A 23,625-nucleotide genomic window follows, 5' to 3' on the forward strand; every position below is an offset into this window, starting at 1 on the left:
TTTGAATTTCAAAATTAGTTGATAAAATATTTATACAATTATTTCTATTAACTACACCAATTACCATTTCTTTTATCTTTACAATTTAAATATGAAGGGGAAGAAATGTTGAGGGGCGAATCAACAAAGAAATTTGATCAGAATTTATGGTTCCTAAATAGTTATAGATTAAGGTAGGCACGATAGTTCGTAAAGCGCTTGGTCTAGCAGCAAAACTTCTAATTAGCTTTTCCATTTCAAGTGGCTGTGCCCAAAGCTTAAAGTGGCTCTATATTCTAAAGATGGAATAGACGAAAAAATTGTCTAAAACCATTCCAGGTAAAGCCTCTATTACCCAGCGAAACTTTAAAAAAAAGGTAGCATGGTACGTTGTTCGATATCTCAAATGGTAGCTTATGAATTACCACCTAATTTTTTGAGGATAAACGTTGGAAAATCGGCCTTTCAAGCAAAAGGTAGCATGCGAGTTCGCCATCGATATCGTAGCAGAGTAGCATAAATTAAAAGAGACATATCTTACTCTTTATTTAATTAAGCCGGGAATAGTATGATCTCTCTCTCTCGCGCTCGCTCTTGCTCTTTTAATTTATGCTACTTTGCTACAATATCGAAGGCGAACTTGCATGCTACTTTTTGCATGAAAGCCCGATTTTCCAAAGTTTATCGCCAAAAAATTAGGTGGTAATTCATGGCGAATGGGATTCGAGGTAGCATAGGAATTTGTTCAAATATTGCACGAGCTCGAAGACGACTCTATGGCGAAATATCTTGCTGGGATATAGTTTAGTGGTGAGCTCAATTTTTTTAGGACAAACAGAAAATCACCATTTGTTGAGTTGCCCCGTTTCTTTCACAAAACTTTACTACCAATAGAAATTCTAAAGTTACAGAGTGATTTAGCAGCAGTAGATACACTTATTATTGTCTTTAATATAATACGTTCTGTGCTCAAAGAAAAATTATTAACCTTAAGGTCTTAGTACTATAATATTTTTTTAAACAATAATTTTCCAACCTAGATTTATTACTTTGTTTCCATGGCTGAAATTGAATGTTGATATATCGGTTTAAAATGTGTAGATTTCACTAATAGAAATGTATGATTCAATTCAAACCTCTGTCATATTCAGTTTGAAATATTATTATTTCATTTGCGAAGCTTTCTCCCACGCAGGCTAAAAGGGAAGGTAAAATAAAAATAAAATAAAATATCCTGTGGACGTGGTACCTTTTAAGAGAAGTTTTTTTAATTAACAGTAATAGCTGACACATGCTAATGATTAAAGTAATTAACCTCATATTTAATAGCATAATCATTAATAAGTTTTACAATTTACTTATAGAAACCAATATCTACTAAGTATCTAATAATGAAATTATTTTTTTTTGTTTTGATAGTCCAAATAATATTTATATGAGTTAGACCTTTTGAACCTTAACATTATTACATCTGATATAAACATGATGTTTAAGTCTATTGATTTTTATGTATACTTATTTATCATTTCATCCCCGAAGAAAGTATTTTTCCAAAGCCAATCTTTCTCACCTGCATCTAAGTATGTTTTAAATACAAATGTAAATTCATATATTTACAAATTAATTTAAATCATAAATAATATGAATTGAAAAAATGTTTTTAGCCTCAATTAAAAGTTCTCTTGTTGGGCCTTTTTTTCAACTTTCTTATCTAAACCTAAGCTGTATCAACATAAAAAAAATTCTATTTTTTCACAAAAAAATAACAAGTGAATCAGCTTGGTTATGGTCTCTTAAATGTTAGTAGGAACTTGTAGTTATCTCTTAATATCTCGACTCGACTATAATGTTAACATTTTTTAAATCCTTAATGTAATAACCAAAATAGCATCAAATAATAACAAATAACCTTCAAGTCAGTAAAAATCAAAAATTTTAAATAAAATTTTTTTTTATTACTAGTCGACCTCAGGTATAAGGTATAACAAACAAGTGAAATAAATCTTAAACAATATTGGAGGCAAATGTAGAGGTCGTCAATTATACTATAAGTTTCCCCTCCACCCCCCCCCCCCCCCCCTTCCAACGAGAGCTGAAAACCACGTATAGGTTTGGTGATTTTTTTTTCGAATTAATTTCATCATTGGTATATGCTTGGTCGACCTAAGTAAATATTAAAGTTAGAGTGTATAGATGTACAAACATTATAAACTATTTTAAAACTAGGAAAAGAAATATAATTAATTACAAAATACAAAACTAACTTAAATCCTAAATATCTAAAACTTATACAATTAATAATACAAAAAGCATTTTAATTATGTACTGTTGTATTTCTAAAAACAAAAATTAATATTGAATTTATTTATCAATTGAATAATCTTAGAGCAGAGGGACTTATGCAAAGCTTTCCTAGGTAAAAAACATAACGCTCTAAGATCAAGTATTATTTTCAAGTTTTGTTCTTGAAGAAATCTAATTTTCAATAATGAAGCTTTAAAAGGCACATTTGTTTAATTAGATTGTATCTCTGATTCTGTACATAATACAGTACCTACAGTGTACTATTAGTTGAGCAGCTTCTCGATAACTATTTAGAGATTAACAATCATTTCAATTTCCTATAAGTCAAGATTTAGATCATTATTATTTATCATTGTATTTTAAAATATTCCTTGATATGTATACTTTAAATAGTACAAAGTATACATAAATTACAATAAAACTATAACTTTCTGTTGCATATAGATAGGTGCAAATAGAAACAAATAAAAAGACTGCATTTTAAAATATCTAAGAAAAAGTAAATATGGCTTGGCTGGATGTTTGAGAAGCAAGTCCTACAAACATATGTACATAAAAGCCCTGTAAATCATACAAATTTTGACATTATCCAATTGAAAAAAGTGCCGGTTTCATATTGAGTTTTGGGCGGCGGAAATTAGGATGTGCGGCAAGAAAGATCAAATATTACATAAATCAGAAATTCTTGTAATTTATGACATTTTCCCCTCGCGACATAAGATTATATTATAGATTTTCCAACAGAAAGAAAAACTAATAATTTAATCTCATAGATCGTTTTTATAGAGAAATATCTTGAATTTAAAAACCTAGAAATATTTGCAATAAATATAACGTTACAAACAGAATATTTTTTTACCTTTGTTTCTACTTTTTCGCCTTCCTTTTAAGAAGCTAATCGTTCTGAATAAAGTTAAATTGTTAATTTATCTATCAAAAGCTTTTTTAAAGTCAAACTGCAAAAATAAAGAAATAACTAAACAATTTACCATCCTATATTGAAATGAATATTGTAAAACAAGTTAATGAATACTATATATTCACTAGCCAGCCCGTCCGCAAAAGAATGATTGGATGTTATTTAAGATAGATGTCTAAAATTTCTTATCAAGAATTCTATGGCAGATATAGTTAGTCTGTCCTTCCTATCCATCAATTTGACTAATTAAATTATTTTTAAGTGGATGTTGTTATCCTTGTTTTTTAATTAATTACAATTCTTGTTCCTTAACTCCTGGCTGATATTGAGACATAAGTTATAAATCCCTGAAACCATAATCTAACCCTGGTTTTACAACTTAACAAAACAGGGACGGGGATATAGCATATGGAAATAATATTATTTTGCCATTAATTTTCGTAAAATAATTATCATTGTAGATATATATATATTATACTTTAAAAAGCATTTGGTAGTTGGCTTCGTTAATAAAATACTAGGAGATATTTTGAGGCAATATTTTTTCTTTAGATATTACATCACTGTCCCGGGATTAATCTTATTTAAACTTTCAATATTATTAATAGATTTGATTTATAATTTGATAATATAATCATTTTATAACATTAATATTGAAGATAAAGCTGTCTATAATTATAATTTTCAGAAGCTTTTTTTACAATTAGAATATTCACGTAAGTACTGCAGGGAAATTTAGGTCTATAATAGTAAAAACAAAGCATTTTGTATCGTAATAAATTTAGCTAAAAGATTTTCTAAAATTCAAGTGAAAATAAGTTTCTAAAAGAAAACAAAAAAAAATCGTTATAATCATTGTTTTACAAAAGGTAAAGATATCGGTAAACTTGAATGCATATAATATATAAATGAACTTAACTTCGTGAAAATAAATTTATTTAAGTTTAAAGTTTTTGGCATCGTTTTAAAGACAGTTTTCTGCTGATAGTTTTGTTGGTCCAGAGAGCCCAGGATAATCCTATAATTTCTATTGTATACAGAAATGTTTTCCCCATATTCTAATCCATTTTTTCAAACACATTTCTCCCTCCCCCAAGAAGTTATTCTGCATGATAAAAAAAACCTGGTTAAAGACATGTGTATCATGTCTATTGTTCAATTATGAAAAGAATATAATATCCCTGAAAAGAATATTATATGTATGTGATAATATAAATTGATAAGCATTGGCGCATAGTATATACAATAGTAATATTTAGAAAATATATCTGGTATCTTAAGGATATGATAGATTTTTTTGTTGAAAAATTTATTATTTCATTATCGGAGTATTTTTTAATAATGAAGCTCTTCCTATCAAACACTTTACCTCCACCCCAACCAACCCACCAATCACCCCCCCCCCCCTTTCAAAAAGTTACTAAATATTTTTTCCTAAGCCAATCCCTTCTAGGACCTCTAATTCTACGTGCCCCATACTGCAAGGCTTCCAGTACTCAGTACCCAAAATAATCTAACCTAACCTGACCTTATCTAAAAATATTAACAACCATAGTTCAAAGTGAGGGATGGTGGTTTTGTGTTCAACATAAAGGCATTTTGAGGTTTTCCCCGAAAAAAAATAATTTTCTAAAATTTCCTTATATTTGTACTATTTGTACTGAAATAAATAAGTTGACTTGTGTAACAGGTACCATTTTAAAGCTAAATTGAAACAATCCTGCTACTATATATTTTATATATGTAAAGTCTATATCTTCCAGTTATATATAAAAGTTTCATTCATACAAGTTTGATTTATTGAATCGTATTATAGACAGAGGATATTAAAGTTAAAACCAGCTTTGTTAGCCTCGAGGGGCCGAGGGCCAATGTTAACAAAACTGATAATACGATGCTATACAAGATTTGTTTGGTATTCTAATCAAGCGAATATTAATACTCGAATAATTTTTTACAGTATATACACTCAATACAGTAGTTGCATAACAAGATAAGAAGTACTAAAGAATACCTAAACTTGGCTACTAAAAGTATTTTTCTATCATACAAGGTTTTACTAGTTGTTGGGGGAATAATCAGATATAATCGTTAGATAATTTGTTACTCTCTCACCGAGGCAAATAGGTGGGGGGGGGGGGGGGGGGGGAGATAGATTCATAATTGCAGGGGGTATTTTTTCTGGGGACGTTTTGTTTTAGTTAAGGTTGTATAAAAAATTAAGATCTTCCTAGGACCGAAAAGAAAGCAGTTGGTGACATAATATTACTTTTATGAAATAGTATATGAAGCTACTGTTGATTCTGATAATTCAGAACTGGTAGCATTTTGTGAATTTGATACTTTTATGGTTTATGCAGTCTATAAAGCATCAGAAGGGGCTATGGGCTCGGCTAATATAATACCAATATGTCATATTACCAAATCACATTATTCCCAATATTTACGCCATGCTAATTTGAAGTATCATAACATCATTTCAATGACGTTTTTATGACATAATGACTACATACCTACTAATGTTGATATTATTTTCAAATATAATTGAATATAATTATGATAGTGTAACTTACCAGAAAAGAAAATGCTAAACATCTAGCCGTTTTATAAATCTTATACAGAAAGGTTTATTAAGAAAAATATTGTTTATCAAAGATGATATTTTATTTTAACTAAAAAATGACAACAATAAATATTATTAAGATCAGTACAACATCTTACAGGTGTTAATATAAGATAAATTTAAAGCTTTTCAAATAATTAAACTTTCTAATCTCAACTTAACAAGAATGACAACATCTTTAAAAACGACGCTTCACATATCATACATGTGGGGATAAACGAATATCAACATTATAGAGAAGCAGCTATTTTAACAATTAAGTAGTATAAAATAGCATAAAGAATTAATCTCTTATTTAAAGTAATAAATTGTGTAAAATGCAAGATTCTTAATATGTATGTTCGTATTTGGGTAATTTGGGTTTTTATTGGTCTTTGGATCAATATCTAAATATAAAATTTAATTATAATATTTTATATTATCTTTAATGAAGTACTTACGGACGAAAGGACAACCCTACTAGTAAAAAATCTTTACATTAAATAATTTAAAAATTAAGATTATTAAGATTCTAATAATATAATGTCTTTAAGCTTTAAATTTCTCTACATATTCTGCATTGCAACCTTTTTGAAAGCCATTGAAATATTTGAATATGATATTTTAAATATTTCTAAATAATATGGATACAGGGATTGATCAATGATAAATAAACTAATTATCCCCTTAACATTTTTCAATGTGAGAAAAGATGATATTTAGTTTGATGAAATGGAACAAAAATTTATCAGTCCTTAATTCGTCCCTGCATCCCTAATAAAAATTTATATATTCACAAATAATTTTAAATACTCAATATTATTTTAAAGAAGGTGTATCAACTTTTTTTTATAGCTAGCCGGTTCTTTTAGTAAGTAGTAGATGTAAAATTTTTCATAGAATTCAGATATGCAATCGGTTTTTTTGTAGACCTCTTTTTTTTAAAGTAATTTAAGTTTTTAAAAAAAATAATTAAGTCGGTTTTAAGGTACTAAAACGCAACAAAATAAAAGAAGAAAATGGCCAGTAAGAACAAAAATAGTAAGATCGTTAATTTGACACCTTACTTTTAAAATTCTGTTGAGTAATTATTGAAAAAATCTATTTTTTTAACCTCGGTTTAATAAAAACTTTAGACCTAAATATTTTCTCAAACAGACATAAAAAACATGGGTTCATATATACCTTTAGAATCAGAAAAATATTACGAATCCATTGTAAGCAAAATTGAAAAAAAGTAAAAAAATAAAAAATTAAACAAATGGCCAATTGTATTTTTTGTTCAGGCAACACTATCGTCTTCCCTTTTTTACCCCCTCTTTACCCCCTTCCCATTTTTATACTCAATTCAAGAATTAAGACATTGCCTGTACAATATAATATGATATTTTCATATAATTCCTTTTATTGTAGTTTATATACTATATTGTAAACTTTTTTTTTCAATTTTGCTTACAATGAATTCGTAATATTGTTCTGATTCTAAAGGTATATATGAACCCATATTTTTTTATCTGTGAAATAATAAAATTAAGTTCAAAGTTTTTATTCTCGTGGGTTTAAAAAAATCGATTTTTTCAATAATTACCTGACAGAATTGAAAAAGTAAGGTGTCAAATTAAAGATCTTACTATTTTTGTTCATAATGGCCATTTTCTTTCTTTTTTTTTGTTGCATTTTAGTACCTTAAAATCGACTTAATTTTTTTTTTTTAAAACTTAAGTTACTTAAAAAATAAGAGGTCTACAAAAAAAACCGATTGCATATCTGAATTCTATGAAAAATTTTACATCTACTACTTACTAAAAGAACCGACTAGCTATAAAAAAAAAGTTGATACACCTTCTTTACATAAAATTTCAGAATGTACAACCTTTTAACTTATTTTATCTATAAAGTCTATAAAGTTGAATTTTAAAACAGAAAATACATGTCATACGTGTGAAGATTGTATTTAATGAGCTTTTGTGATATTAAAATTTTGGCTCAACCCTAATTTTATTTCATATTTGGTGTATATGTTATATGATATGTTTATATATAATTGAAAGAAATAGTTAAAAGCTGAATTAAAAGGATAAAAAAGTGATATATAAAATGGCAACAATAATAGTTAAATACTGATATCTAAACACATATATGCTAACACTAGAACTTAAAAATCCGCGATTTCCGTTTGTGTTGAGGTTAAAAAATCCGCCACCTCCGTCAGCCTCTCCCTCGCTCTCAGTGGCTACCCTGTCAATATCATTCTCGCTCTCGTTCTCGTCGTCGATATCCTCGAGTTGAAATATTTTCGTGTCAGAAGAGGGCGCTTGAGAGCTGGGGGACCGACGTCTTGACCGTCGGATAGCGTGCTCAACAGTCTAGATTTGATATTATTGTAGAGAATATACTCATAAAGTAAAGAACAGTAATAATTATATGTAATTTTTAGATTAAAAATAACATTAAAGATTTAAATATATCATAATTGTACTCTAATCATAATAATATATCAATAACTTTTTTTAATAAACAGATTACCATACGACATTACTTAGATAATTAATTTTAACATTTGTACTAAATCTGTATTCTTCTTTAAACATAAAATATTAAGATTTTCTAGTATTTTTTATCCCCTCCCACCCTTTTTAAATTTGAGTTTTAAAAAGTAAAGTAAAAAATGGATTGAATTCTCTTGTAAGACTGGTGGTATACACTCCCCCAAAACAATAAACCTTCCAAGGACCTATGAAAAGCTGCACAGCAGTAAGCGAGATTTTTTTTATACATCAGGACAGACACATAGGCATTCTATTACTTTTTAAAAGGATTTATATATCTATCTATGATTTAAAACTGATTACCTTGTAATAAACGTTGAATATAGAAGCAGCACACTTAATGCTGATGACCTTTTCATCGTTCTCAAAGTCCTCCCTAACATGTAAAATATTGCTTTTAAATCCATCAATATAATGTATAAGTTGTATAATCCTATAATTTAAAGTAGTAAGGTTTTATGTTTGAGGCTGGTTCAAAATGGTTTTACATTTTAGGGGAGCTTTTTAAGTATCTGAGAGTGGGTTTAGTTTATTTTTTTGGCCTCTCCCGCATTCCCCTAGAGGTTGTTGTCGAGACAACTTCTATCAAATTAAAGACAAATAATAAACTATTTTAAAAATGCTTTAAAAAGGTCAATTTTCTAAAACTAGATTAAAAACATGAAACCTACATAAAACATGTGAGGAAAATAAAATTATTATTATCTTTATTTAAGTTTTACTTCCTAATTATAGACTGAAATTTACAGAAAATTGTTTATAGTCCAATCATTGAATTTACCGCTCTATACTCCATGACCCTTCTTTTACGAAAAGTTTGCTTAAAATATTAATTATTTAAAAGGAAAGAAAGTGTGAGTAGTTAGATTAAATGATTATTTTTACCTTTTAATCTTGTATCTGAGTCCCAACCTACAGTAATTACACATAAGAAAGATGTAAGGATTCATGGATAGGACAAAGCACATTAATAAAAAAAAACCTTCCTAATATTAAAGTGTAAGTTACTTCCAGTGGTAGCACTAGCTTGTATATTTTATGGAAGAATGAAAATGGTTGCCGAAAAATTAAACTATTGCAGTGTACACTCCCGTCCTGTATCAGTGTATATCTCAAAATAGAAAAAGCTTTATAAATTTAGATTTTATTAGTAATTAGATAGGACTTTTTAGGTCCAAGGTCACATATATCCTTTCACTTTACCAATAAAAAAAAGCATCAAACTGTGTAATTTCCTGGAAGTATGGATGTAATCAAAGCCAAGAGGAATATTTATACTTTGGTAAGGTATCAACATATCTGGTGTTGCCTGAATATAATAGATACATGGTTAGATGGATAGATTGAGGAATAGATTGACAAATGATTTGATTATATCTAAGTATAGATTAATTTTTAGATAGGAGTATGGATAGATGGATAATGGATTAATAAACAAACAAATTAATGGATCATCACAAATAATTATAGATTGAAGCAAGAATTGACTTACAGGCCGTTGATTAATATACCAAGTGAGGTTTGCACCAGGTTTACTGTTCTCAGAGGAACAATTGGCTTCCAGGATTTCTCCAGGAGCATACCTGAAAATTTAGATAGATAGATAACAATACATTGAAAATAATTTATTGGTAGATGTGTATATATAAAACTGGGTATTAAAGTATTATTAATCTATTACAATTTTAATTTCTGTTCCTGGAGGAACTTTAAAGAATTCACCTAGGTGAAAATGGTGGTTTCCCTCAAAGTGCCTGGTCGACCACAAAATTTCGTTTGTTTGTTATTACTTTTATTTATTTTGGGAATTTATTACCTAGCAGGGTTTTCGCACCACAATAAAGGTCCCGCGGTGTTATGGCCTACCCAAATGGCTATATCCCACCTTTCATTTTAAAAATGAGGGGGAAGTTGTATTCGAGGCACTTTAAAGTAAAGCAGAGTGCTACTCATAACAGAGAAAATTATCTTAAATTCATATTTTAGCCCTAAACATGTTATACAATTTTAATTAACCTGTATTTTTGTGTTTGAATATTAGGAGGTGAGGTAGGAACAACAATAACCAACAGATCTCCATATTTACTATCTGTGGCAAATACAGGGGCCTCACTAGATACCTCACATCTGTATAAAAAATAATATAAATAAATATGAAAAAATAGTTCAAAAATTGTATATAGGAAGTGAAAAAAATGTGTTTTATATCCAGATTTTAGTAGATATTTTACAGGGATAAGATTAATTCTAGAAACATTTTGTCTCTCCCATAAATGCAATTTAAAATTCAAATTCTCCCTTCTTCAACATTCTTTATATACACCATGAGGGAACAAGAAATGGTTTGTATTGTAATCATAAAAAGGAACCATGCAAATATATATCACCAAATTTTAAGTTAACAGCTTTAACTAGATGAAAATTAAAACAGCTAAAAAAACTAAAAGCTATAGTTGAAGCTCTTTATAGTGTCTATAAAAAAGGGGATAAATCTGAATTTTTTTTTGTCCGAAATGTCACGAATGAGTCATCTTAAAATAATTCAATCTTCACATAAGACGTCATTCGGAATTCTTTGGCCAAAGTTATTAAATTCATCGCCATTTTTATATGGTTCAGAGATATATCACCATTTATAACTTACATTTTTCAAATTCAAATTCAAATATTTATTGGGACAAAACAACATATACATTTAATATTCAACATTTATAAATGGTAATTACATTGCATTAAGAATTTATTAATAAACAATTTTTTATATAAACAATGAATACTATAGGATTAACACAATATAATACAAGTATCCAAGGACTGAAAAACGCCTGAGAGCGGTGTTGACAGCCTTTTAATTTTAGACTTCGATTTAAATGTTTTTTTAAGCGGTCTTATATATAAGTAATATATGTACACTATATACAGCAATATGCAAGGAAGGATGTTTAGGAAAAGTAGGGGGGGGGGGGGGATAGGAAAGTGGAGAAAAAATGGGGTCTCTGTGCGATTATAAAAAATGTATATATTTTAAGCAATCAAAAGGTAAGCTACAGGTTGACTTGAACAATCATAGATTAATGTTAAGGTCACAGAAGGAACACAATAGCCTTTCACAGGCAACTACAATACTATCTAAAAGCTTACTTTTCAATTTTTTATAAAATTTAAATCTAGAAGTTGCCTGTTCCACTATAAAGCTATTGTTAATGAAAAACGCATTCCAGGTGGCTGGAAGAGTACAAAGTGGAAGATTGTTAACCAAGTTTAATCTGGCAAATGGGATGCTATAATCTTCTTGGTTTCTAAGCCTAATATTACCCTGGGACATATGTCCTCGTGTTTTCCACATGTTAAAAAATGAGCGAGGGGCTATGTTAAGTTTAAATTCATACATGAATTTAACTCTAAAGTATTGCACTAACAATTCAAATGGTAGAATTTTGATACTTCATAGATCTAGCAGCTGCACTTTTCCTGGAATTAGTTCGCTGATTTTAGCTGCAACTGGAAAGGAATGGAAAATTTATGAATTAATGTAATTCATGCATCCATAACACCCAGAATGATTGGTCCTGTTTTAAAATTGTAACAGAAACGAATCTATGGTACCCCCTATATACACTATATATAGTCTAGAAGAATTATATTTGGATAACATTTACCAGGATTTTAGTACTTGAGATCTCTTACAATTTCTTTTATTTACATTTGCCATCCTGTAAAATTGTAAATAAAGTTTTAAAGTCAAAATTTATGTTCACTTTTGCTATTATATGTGCTGTTATCTTTATAAAGTTGAAACTGTTATTTTATTAGTGTCTGTACATCATTGCCATATAATGCCAGGAAAAAAAAACAATTTTGAATATCTAAGTATGAAAGAATTGAATGGTCATAATGAAACTTATAACTTATAAAAATATTTCCTATGGTTCCTTTTTTATTAGTTAATTAGTTTTGATAGTTTAAACAAGAAGGTCTTTAAGTATACCACGTACGTTATTTGCTAGTTTGACTTTATGATTTATAAGATGCCTTTTTGGTATGTTTTATTATTCAAAACTCAAAGATTTTGATGCTTATTGTCTATTAGGATTTTTTTATTTGTTTAATTATTGTTAGTTTGATTTCAACAAAACATTTAACAATGCTGTTAAGTAATTAACTTTTAAACAAGAAATAAAAATAAAATGATAAAATTTCTAATTTATGCACAGGAACAACTATGCTCATAGTAGCACATCTCACAATATTAGAATATAAATAAGAGTAAAGTGCAGTTAGTTAAAATCAAAAGGATTGCGTCTGATAATTGTTTAGATTTTTTTATATAAAATTTATGTTTTTGAAAGAACGTTGATTAAATCACCATGTATGACATAGATTATAGTTTATTAGATTTTATGCAATATTTGTTTTAATTTATTTCATTTGCTAATATTAGTGACGTAATTGCATTGTGACTGTCAGATAGTAAAATTTATAGAGTAGCTGTATCACTGTTAAATTACATCTTTAGATTTAAAAAAAACAGCTTGTTACAAAAAAAGCTTGTTTTAAAAATTAGCTTTAATGTCTTGTCTAACAATAATATGAAGGTTAGTCTAATATAAATATAAACCAACTCACAAGCTAGTTGTCTGTCTGTAGTTCTAAGCAAGAAAATTGAATATTAAATAATCTTGGAATCTATCAGAGAGGAAGGGGACATGGCAGTGTAAATTATTATGTACCCAAAGTTTTATCAACATGCTCAATCATTCGCTGAATTTAAACTTTAGGTACTATTATGAAAACATGGTTGGTACAAATTAGCAGTGTCCAAACTTTTCAACCAATAAGTTTAATCTACATTAAGGAAATTTAGTTTGTTACCATTTGAGATGTAAAAAAATTTATAATATTTTGTCTTAACTCTTTAAATCCCTGGCATATATACACTACATGGGGGTATAACATTGAACAGCAAGTGGGGGACAAAGAAAAAAAAGTTTATAAAGAGATTTAAAGATGGCAAGAGAAAGAGAAATGAAATAAAATGAAGAGATTAGTTATGTTTACTGTAAAAATATTTATTGTAGCACAGCAATTCTTTAATTGGGAAATATCCATACGTGTGGCTGTCACTCCGTACGTAATAGTTTTTATAGAAAATGTCCCAGGTACAATCTAGAAACTGAATAACTGAATTTCTCTTACTCTTCGAACCACAAGCACCCAAGTAAGCGAAAAATTCTTGACTATTTGTCATATTTATGTAAATGTTCACACAAAGTACGTCCACAAGGGTAGAATGAGTGTTGTTTGACCCCTCCCACCACCCCCCCCCCCCCTAAAAAAAAGCTTGGACGCCCCTGATTAACACCATCATACCCTTGTTTTTTTTAAACTCGTAAAACCATATTTTTTTAGAGTGTATGTAGATGAAACTTGATTTTATCAAGTTTTGTCAAACCATTAGAAGAAAAGTTTTGTCTAGATCAGGGTTCATATAGTTTTCTTTTTACAACAAATTAAATTTCTTTATTTTTCTGTTTACGTACTCTATTCATTTTACTGTTGAATTCTTATTTTCCTTCTGCCTTTCAATTTAAGAGTACCTCTCTACTATAAATATTACCTGTATTTACCTGTAGTATCAAGGCTAAGGTTCTGAAGGTGTACAGACTAAAATTTTAGAGTACCTCTCTACTATAAATATTACCTGTATCTACCCGTAGTAGCAAGTCTCAGGTTCTGAAGGTGTACAAACTTAGACCTATAGGATACCTCTCTACTATAAATATTACCTGTATCTACCCGTAGTAGCAAGTCTCAGGTTCTGAAGGTGTACAAACTTAGACCTATAGGATACCTCTCTACTATAAATATTACCTGTATCTACCCGTAGTAGCAAGTCTCAGGTTCTGAAGGTGTACAAACTTAGACCTATAGGATACCTCTCTACTATAAATATTACCTGTATCTACCCGTAGTAGCAAGTCTCAGGTTCTGAAGGTGTACAAACTTAGACCTATAGGATACCTCTCTACTATAAATATTACCTGTATCTACCCGTAGTAGCAAGTCTCAGGTTCTGAAGGTGTACAGACTCAGAACTATAGGATACCTCTCTACTATAATTATTTATTACCTGTATCTACCCGTAGTAGCAAGTCTCAGGTTCTGAAGGTGTACAGACTCAGACCTATAGGATACCTCTCTACTATAAATATTACCTGTATCTACCCGTAGTTGCAAGCTAAGGTTCTGAATGTGTACAGACTACAATTTTAGAGTACCTCTCTACTATAAATATTACCTGTATCTACCCGTAGTTGCAAGCTAAGGTTCTGAAGGTGTACAGACTACAATTTTAGAGTACCTCTCTACTATAAATATTACCTGTATCTACCCGTAGTTGCAAGACTTAGGTTCTGAAGGTGTACAGACTCAGAATTTGATCTTGTTACCTGTAAAAATATATTAATCACTAGCGGCTTCGCCCCAAGCCTCTAGGGGCTTTGCCCCAAGAGATGATAAAAAGAGTTAAGGTGAAATTCGTAAAAAAGAAAATAAGAATATCTAAAATAAGGATATCTCCTACAAAAAAAGGACCAAGGATATCTCCTACAAAAAAATGGGGGGGGATTTTTTTTTGTTTTTTGGGGGGGGGTTGGGGGTGTCCCACCCCCCCAAGAAAATAGCCTAAAACCACCAGAGGACCAGTAGGTATATTCCCTGAAGAGTAGAATCCAATCGGTTCAGTGGTTACCGAGATCTTAAGCTTCAGACGGACGGACAGACATTAAGCTACTTTGTATTATAGATAGGTTATACAAATTGTATAAAGAATTTTGACAAAAATACAATCACTGTGTCTGTCAGTTGTAGGAACAGAGCCATGCCATAGGAACATAATCTTTATCACAGTAAATTGATAAGCTTGAACTTGTTTTCTTTTATTTATAAACATCATCAACAAGTAGCAATATTTAGATGTTCTATAAGTAGGGGAATTTTCACATGAAATTTAAAAATCCCATTGTATCAGTCATTTTTACAACCATCATATTTACAAATGGATTTTTTCATAATACATCGGAATAGTAATCTAATTTCCCCAAGCCGTAGTTATATTTTCTTGTAGAAATTAATTGGACTCCATTGTGCAACGGATGTTTGGACGATCAAAGTGATATTTCTTAAGAAATCTTCACACAAAAAAAACCACGTCCAAGTTAAAACATCCGAATAAATCTCATTTCCGACATAGCATTACTAACGGATAGACATTGTGAGTTACCGAGTGGGCTCGCTACAATATATAACACTTACATCAACATGTATTCCCTCTAATGGATAGATTCGTATCGGGTCATTCAAGCTTGGCAGATAACTAAACAATATATAAATATGTATATTTTTATAACATGCATATATAAAGCATTGTGAGAGCACAAGTTTTCCTATATTTAGAGCGTGTCAGTCATTTTATATATAAAACATATTTCACTTTAACGGCAATTAATAATAATTGAACACTTGTATAGTGGTTCTATAATAATAAGTATAATTTGAAACCATAGGCAATTCTTTAATAATTTACAAACTTATGAGTTAATCATGCAAATTTAGCTTTTAATAGTTTTTTTGTAAAGAATATGCCTATGCTTCTTTAGATAAATTTAATGATAAAATATTATATAAGCTGTTACAGAAATAATCATGCAATGTTTTAAAACTAAAAATTACTTTCAGACATGAGGACTGACCCATACTAAAAGTAGAAAAGATTCGTATTTATAAACATTTTATAAACTTGTGTATTACATGAGAAAGTTGCAAAATCAATTTTGCAAGATAGATTTATTTACATATAAAACTTGACTCTTCCTTTTATGAACCTAAGGACAGGGACCGATAATAATCATTCCAGTAAGGCTTCCAAACCGAATAATATCCGCTGAATTAGAACCGGTTCTCAGCCATACTGAAAAATCATGATTACAAATATACAGTATGTTTTTTTTATGAGAACTTTTTGGAAAGCAATTTTACCTCACTCATAGTTATCAGAATTTATTGATTAATGGCTTATTTTCTTCGTTTTTTAATGCAATCAATAGAACATTAAAAAAATATTTCAGTTTTTTTTAAATTAAAAAGTACAGTAAAATCTAAAATTCAAACCTTAGGTGAAAACATCTAAAAAAGGTTTTAGCGCATTTTTCTTATGCTCAAATCTTCTACCCTTTGCAAGAAAAAAAAATTGGATTTTCAGTAGTCGGCTTCGGGGGGCCAGTACTCCCTCCCTGATTGAGATATAGCCTTCTTTGATATATTCTAGTACATGTCCCCAATAGTATCTGTATCAATTTTTAGCTCTTTATCTGAACTTTGAAGCGTTTTGTAGCCATTCTTGCAAAAGGTAGAAGATATGAACATAAGAAAAATGCGCTAAAACCACTTTTAGATGTTGACACCTAAATTTTAGATTTTACTGTACTTTTTAAACCAAAACTGTAATATTTTTTTTGTTGTTTTATTAATTGCATTAAAAAACGCAGAAAATAAGTCATTAATCATTAAATTCTGATAACTATAAGTGGGGTAAACTTGCTTTCAAAAAAGTTCTCATAAAAAAACACACTGTAGAAGTTTTCTACAAATATTAAAATAAAAATAAATTTTGATAGACTGGGCCTTCGGGGCTAACAAAAATGGTTTTAATCTTATTTTTTAAATTTTTATTTCTGCTTATAGCTGCCTATTTTGCGATGTGATAAATAACTATCTTAATAATTTAATGATAATATTTAATAATTTTTTTATGAAAGCTTTTTTTATATTGGGAGAAGACCAAACATTTGTTGTTTTATTTTGCATATTGTAAAGAAAACAAATTCTTAAAAAAAACGTATATTTTGCTAACATGTACTGTGAGCTATTTCCAAATTTTACACAGTTTTGAAATGACCTGTAAAATTCGAGACCATTCTTGTACCAGCTCACTGAATAGATAGAACTTGTACTTGAATAGAAACAGGATAGTATGGCATGATTTCCTGAAAATAATGTTAATTAGAAAAAAGTGACAGGGAAACAATGATTGTACATTGTCAGATTTATCATAACTATTACCTAAGTACAATCAAAGTAAATTAATCTAGTTTCTTTCACATAGAAGTTCCAAAATAACAAAACAAAAATTAATGTTTCAAGAAGAAAAAAATGATGTTGCTTTTTTATTTAGATTAGAGGAATCGCGATTTTACAATCATAAAAAGTCATATGCAACATTGCAACCATTTTAGGGCATGTTTTTTAAATAGGTTAGGTTAAGTAGGGGCTGGACATTTTGTCCAGATACACCAAACTTATAGAGTAGTTACAAAACTAGAGGCTTACCTGAAATACCGTAAGTAGGAACAACAACCTGTTCAACCTGGAGACTGTGGGTCAGATAGGCCATACCCTCAGCCTCCCCTCCTTCACCATAATCTAAAACAAGGAAAGTGGGAGTTCAGTGGCTGAATAATTAGTGCTCTCAGTTTACAATATGGTTAAGCCAGTGCAGGGGCTGTAATTCAGAAAATTAATTCCATTTGAAATTGCTGAAAATTTGGATGTTTATGTAGAGCAATGTTGGCGTAAAACTTGTTATGCTGTAACTAAAAGGAAGTAGGGTAAGAAGGAGGGAAGATGGAATTGGGTTGTGGGGAAATTTTCTTTTGTTTGTTACAATCTGGTCCATTGTCCCTGGTTCAGGTCTACATACAGCAAAACAAAACAAACAATAATTTGAAGTTTCCTGTGCTTTTCTGTTAGGTTCAAATTCTTTAATTTATAAAAATAGGACACCTGATAAAGAAAAGAGTATGGATTGTGCAAAAAGCAAATCAAATATTAAAAAATATTGCAATATATTTATTGCAATAATTTTGTAAAGAATAATGATCAGTTAACCATTTAATGGAGATAATTTGAATAAATTTATTACATGAAGTAGAAAGATATTTAAAGATCAAATAACTTTAAAATTTCGTTATTTTAGAAATAATTAATTGTGATAAGTACCATTGCAAATTGTGCTATTATACTAAATGTTTTATATTGTGATAATTCGAAGTTAACGCAGTAAAAAAAATTAATCTCTATTGTTGTATACGTTACATAAGATATTCAAGTTTGTTATTACACACTTTGTAATGTGTAATGTGCGGACTAATTAAAAGGAAACTCATTGTCAACCAGTTTTTGATTGTATCATTTTTTCCGCAAAAAAAATTACATTTTCCCATATCATCTTATAGCAAGATACTTATATAAATTAAATTAAAAGCAAAGGATTATTAATAGGAGGATTAGAATTTCAGGGGAAATCATAGAGTTAATATGGAACATATCCGCAGATATTGTAATTAAAGAGGATGGCTATATTTGAGAGAATAAAGGTGTAAAAATGGTGTTTCACTCAAACCTATTAATCGATTAACACACTTCCCCCTCATTTCTAGACTCTGTGTAAAGTCCTGTCCATTACCTCCCCCCCCCCCCTCTGCTGCTATTGGGCTCCTCTAGCCTAAACTGACATAACCAAAAAAAACCACTAAAAGTATACTTTATTTAACAAGTTTGTTAGAGGTCCAGAGGTGATATAGGAAAACCCCTATGAAGTAAAAAGTAGAAAAGGTTTTCTGATCAAACTTACATACACTAGTTTTTCTTTTTTAAGGTAGGTAAGTATAGCATTTATTGATATGCTACACAAAAAAAATATGGTATTAAAAATGCTCCAAACATCAGCTTTAGATACTTTTGATAATAAAATGAAATAATAGATAAAAGGTTAAGATTTATGGTATCATTATCATCACATAAGTTATCTCTAAACCTAGATAGAAAATACAAACATTATTTTCTGAGGCAAATGAAGAAAAAAACAGACTGTAACATAGTGAGGGAAGAGGTCTTTTTAGAGGTGCTATGCAACTTAATCTTATTTCGAGAGTGTCTCTTTGAAATACACTGACTGCAACAACATTACAACTTATATAAAGTAAGTGTATAAATCTTGCTAGAGACAAATTCTAAAGGTGTTTTATCACATACTAGCGGCTTCGCCCCTAGCCTCTAGGGGCTTTGCCCCAAGAGGTGATAAAAAAATCAAGGCGAAATTCGTTAAAGGACCAAGGAAATCTTCAGCAAAAAAAAAAAAAAATTGAGGGGGGGGATTTTTTGTTTTTGGGGGGTTGGGGGTGTCCCACCCCCCAAGAAAATAGCTTAAAACCACCACAGGACCAATAGGTATATACCCTGAAGAGTAGAATCCGATCGGTTCAGTGGTTACCGAGATCTTAAGGGACAGACAGACAGACAGACAGACAGACGGACAGACAGACATCGTTCTACTTTGTATTATAGATATACCCTTTTAACAAAGTCTTTCCTATAAGAAAAATACGTTAATGGTAATGAAACATAGACATAAAAATATACACTTGTTTTAAGACATTCATAATTATTTGATAGTTTAAAAAGTAAAAAGGCCAAAACAAAATATGTCTAACATAACATACTAGTTAGATCTAAATTAACCGATTTAGTCTATCTTAAATTCTTTAGACGCAAAGGCAGTATTTTTGTTCAAATGATATGTGATTAAAGACTTGATGCTGGTAAAAAAATAACAACTTTTCAGTATATATGAAGTAGATATTTGAATTACACATGTATCTAGATGTACTGAATAGTCTTGGATAATATGAATCGATTTGTCTTTAACAACAGTGTATTCATGATTTAATTCAAGAATATAAAATAATATTTTAACATCACAGCACTTATTTGATCAGGTTCTGTACATCCCTTATACGTAAAGTCCTTTGCTATCATATATTTTGTGTAATTTTTTGTTACTTTGAACTTGACAAAGTGTTTGATTTCTAAATGTGCACTACACTACACATTTTAATTGAACGCGTATCTCTTATTCACGACGTTAATCTAAAAAAAATTGAACTTGCTAACTCTCGTAATTTTATCGTTTTTGTTATGAATTTCTTGAAGTTAAAGTTTCGAAATAATTTCTGGTTTTAAGTAAACTTTCTATACGAAAAATGGACGATAAAGGTTGTACGACCACTTGCAGAAGCGTAAAAAATGTTAAAAGAGTTTTTATACCCTTAGAATTCGAATTGATTTCATTGAGTGGTCTTTGCATTTGGAAGAATTAAACCTTTATATTCATTAAGAATTGTGGAAATATTAAAGTTAAACATAAAATAATTAATTGTCCTCATTCGATATTTTCAAACTATTTAAAAGGAATATTTGGCAGGTATTGTAAATAAATCACTTGAAATGCTAAAACTATAAGCAATTTTAAAACTTGTTAATAAACGGCAAAGATATAAAAAATATCCTTGACCGTATCGGACGAAGTAACGTATAGACCGACCATAGTATAGATTAGCTGCGCTATTAAAAAATGGTTTTAAATAAACTCAATCTGTAAACAAAAAAGGCAATAAAAATATATAGTAATTCTAGAACAAAAATATAAACTTTTTGTAAAAACAAAAGTTAATTGTAAAATACTTTAAGTTGAAATAAATGTTGGAGATGAAATTCTTGCCATGTAAATTATATTTAGAGCTTTCTAAAGATTAACTCTTAAGGAGTTTTATTAAATTCTTTTCTGCACTTTGCTCTTCAAAGCTTACAACACTTTCCAACAAGTTAAGTGTGTGTGTGTGTCTTTTTAAAAGGATGGTCTGTCTGAATACTTAAAAATGCTGAGAAAAACTAAGTTCATTAAAAATCATTTTATAATTAATAACTAAACAACCAAACATGCAACTAAAGACTATTTATTTGTATTTCTTAATCTTACATGAAAGTTCCTTTAAAACCATCTTTATAAAAAACAAAAGAAAAAGTTTATTTGCTAAACACTGCCTCTGTTTATAATTGGATTACACTTAATTGTTACAGAAAACATCGTGCTTGGTTTATAATCAATAGTTAAATTCAAATATCCCCTGCAACGATAAGAGCTTTCTTTTGATGAAAGAAGGTTAATAGGACCTACATACACTTAATGTGTAGTTAAGCTGTGCTTTTCCTTACACATCTTTGAAAAAGTCCAATCTTTTTTTTTAACAGAAGGTACGTAATTACCTAAGGATGCAATAAGTATTTCAAAAAGTCCCCTACAGAACTTAATATGTTTTTCCAGCAGTTATTTCAGCTAATAATTTTCTTAATTCCTATATATAAATAAATACAAAAGTCATTATTAATATAACTAAATCATAGAAATTAATTCATGATTTAAAAAAGCAAATTTAAAGTTAAGAAGTATACCTTTATCAAATAGTACATAATATCATAAAAGTGCTTATAAGTGTCTTCATAAAGATGCTGTGAGTATTGGTGCAAAAAATATGACGTAACAAAAAAATTAGCCAATGAGAGTCCACTATAAATTTTACCATTGGTCAATAACGGCCTCTCATTGGCTAATTTTTTTTGTTACGTCATATTTTTTGCACCAATACTCACAGCATCCTTCATAAATATTGCATAAAAAATACATGTGTGTAAAAGAAGTAATTTTGATTCATAAATGCAATGATAAGAATAAATTTAAGATTGTATCTTTACGAATAAGGTACATAAGAGTTGTAGATGTAGATAAGGTAAAGTTTATAATTAAAATTTTATAACCATCACATAAAATAAAAATTCTAATTGTCAACAGGATGTGCAATTGTCTGTTTAATTTAATTTTATAAACGGATCTAATCGCTATGTTCGTTTGACACAATTAAAACCAACCAACCATGTTTCTTTTTAGAAATTAGCTTAAAAATCCATTTGTTGAATATCTTAGGGTTAAGTATATAATACAAAGTAGCTTGATGTCTATCTATCTGTCCGTCCGTCTTTCTGTCTGTCTGTCCGTCTGTCCGTCTGTCCCTTAAGATCTAGGTAACCACTGAACCGATTGTTTTACTCTTCAGGATATATACCTACTGGTCCTGTGGTGGTTTTAGGCTATTTTCTTGGTTGGTGTTATATAAAGTTATAAAATACAGAAAATATATAAAAAATGTAAAAAAAAAAGAAAAAAGAAATGTAAACAATATTTTTGAAAATTTCCCCTCAACCTTTAGGAAAAAAGCCCCTAGAGGCTAGGGGCGAAGCCGCTAGTTGTTTATTAAAGTGGTCCTTAGATGCTTTTTCATCTTTAAATGTTCTATTGAGAAATTTTGAAAAATATCTATCAAATTTTTTTTATCAAAAACCTGTAATATATTCATTCTACATATATATCATTGTCAATGTGCGGTATTAACAAAAATTAATCGTTCGATTTCTTGGTCTGATTAAGAAATAATGTATTTTAATCTGAAAATCTAAAAATGGAAAGATAAATGACTTCATGAAAACACTAATATGAAAGTGTCTAAATAGTAAAAACAAAAGATCAATCTTTAAACCCCTTTTCTCTTGTTATACAATTGAATGGCCTATAGATCCCTTTTATTTTTTTTTTCATTCTTGTTCTAGACTAAAACCATACCGGGCTTCCATAAGGCCTTTATCTAACCTATCCTTACCTACAGGCCATAGCAAGGCAACCCAAAGCAAAATAGGAACAGGCCTCTTTATTCTACACATGTTGGTTCACTATGATAACTTTAACAATATATATAACATAATATTGATAATCACACTCCTAGGCACTTAACCATACTTAATACTAGTTATTATGATAATAAGCCCCGACTATGCCAAATTCCATTATAACTGTGTAATAGGTCATTGGTTATACATTCTAACATACAGGGGGCATGGAGCGCAAAGGGTAGTGGGTCTAATAATATATGTAAAAAGCCTTCTCCCCACTTTTAGCCTTATAATATGTAATCTCTCGGAGATGTAGAAATCTTAAACAGAGAATAACAGAGAATTATCCGCCAAGAAAATCTTACGAGATGATTTTGGTTTCCCAGATTTTCCCCTTTTCCCATGTTGTTCTTCCCTATCACCCCCATATAACCTAATGTCTCTTTGGATGATGTTAAACCTGTTGGAGTAAATTGGGGATTAAGTGGGGGGAGAAAGGGCGGGGGTGGATATAAATTTGGGAGATTAAGTGAATATAAAATATTATTTTTATGAAGTTTAGAATATGAAAAAAATTAAGCATACTTTAAAGTTTGTTTGTTTATTTAAAACATATTTTAGCTTCTTTAAAAATATTGTCTGATTTCTTTTCAAAA

General features: G+C 29.5%; 1 protein-coding gene across 1 annotated transcript; it reads right to left on the bottom strand.

Annotated features, from left to right (window-relative positions):
- Nucleotides 1-7,711: 7,711 nt before the first annotated feature.
- Nucleotides 7,712-23,151, bottom strand: LOC145332688 (uncharacterized). The gene is made up of 11 exons (XM_080177707.1): nucleotides 22,960-23,151; nucleotides 17,741-17,833; nucleotides 17,310-17,397; nucleotides 15,668-15,728; nucleotides 14,735-14,802; nucleotides 10,370-10,480; nucleotides 9,846-9,936; nucleotides 9,588-9,662; nucleotides 9,239-9,264; nucleotides 8,657-8,729; nucleotides 7,712-8,170 (listed from the first exon to the last, which is right to left on the bottom strand). The coding sequence occupies exons 1-11, from the start codon at nucleotides 23,018-23,020 to the stop codon at nucleotides 7,874-7,876; spliced, it is 1,044 nt and encodes a 347-aa protein (XP_080033833.1). The 5' UTR covers nucleotides 23,021-23,151; the 3' UTR covers nucleotides 7,712-7,873.
- Between the last annotated feature and the right edge of the window lie 474 nt (nucleotides 23,152-23,625).

The sequence above is a fragment of the Acartia tonsa genome, chromosome 1, assembly GCF_053477335.1.
Source record: "Acartia tonsa isolate MP-2025a chromosome 1, ASM5347733v1, whole genome shotgun sequence".
Classification (NCBI taxonomy): domain Eukaryota; kingdom Metazoa; phylum Arthropoda; class Copepoda; order Calanoida; family Acartiidae; genus Acartia; species Acartia tonsa.

Excerpts from the sequence above, each read along its gene's own strand:
- LOC145332688 (XM_080177707.1), bottom strand. The coding sequence starts at position 23,020 with ATGTGTAGAATAAAGAGGCCTGTTCCTATTTTGCTTTGGGTTGCCTTG. Across the intron at positions 17,398-17,740 it reads TCCTACTTACGGTATTTCAG|GAAATCATGCCATACTATCC; the intron begins GTAAGCCTCTAG and ends CATTATTTTCAG. Across the intron at positions 14,803-15,667 it reads TAGAGGGAATACATGTTGAT|GTAACAAGATCAAATTCTGA; the intron begins GTAAGTGTTATA and ends ATATTTTTACAG.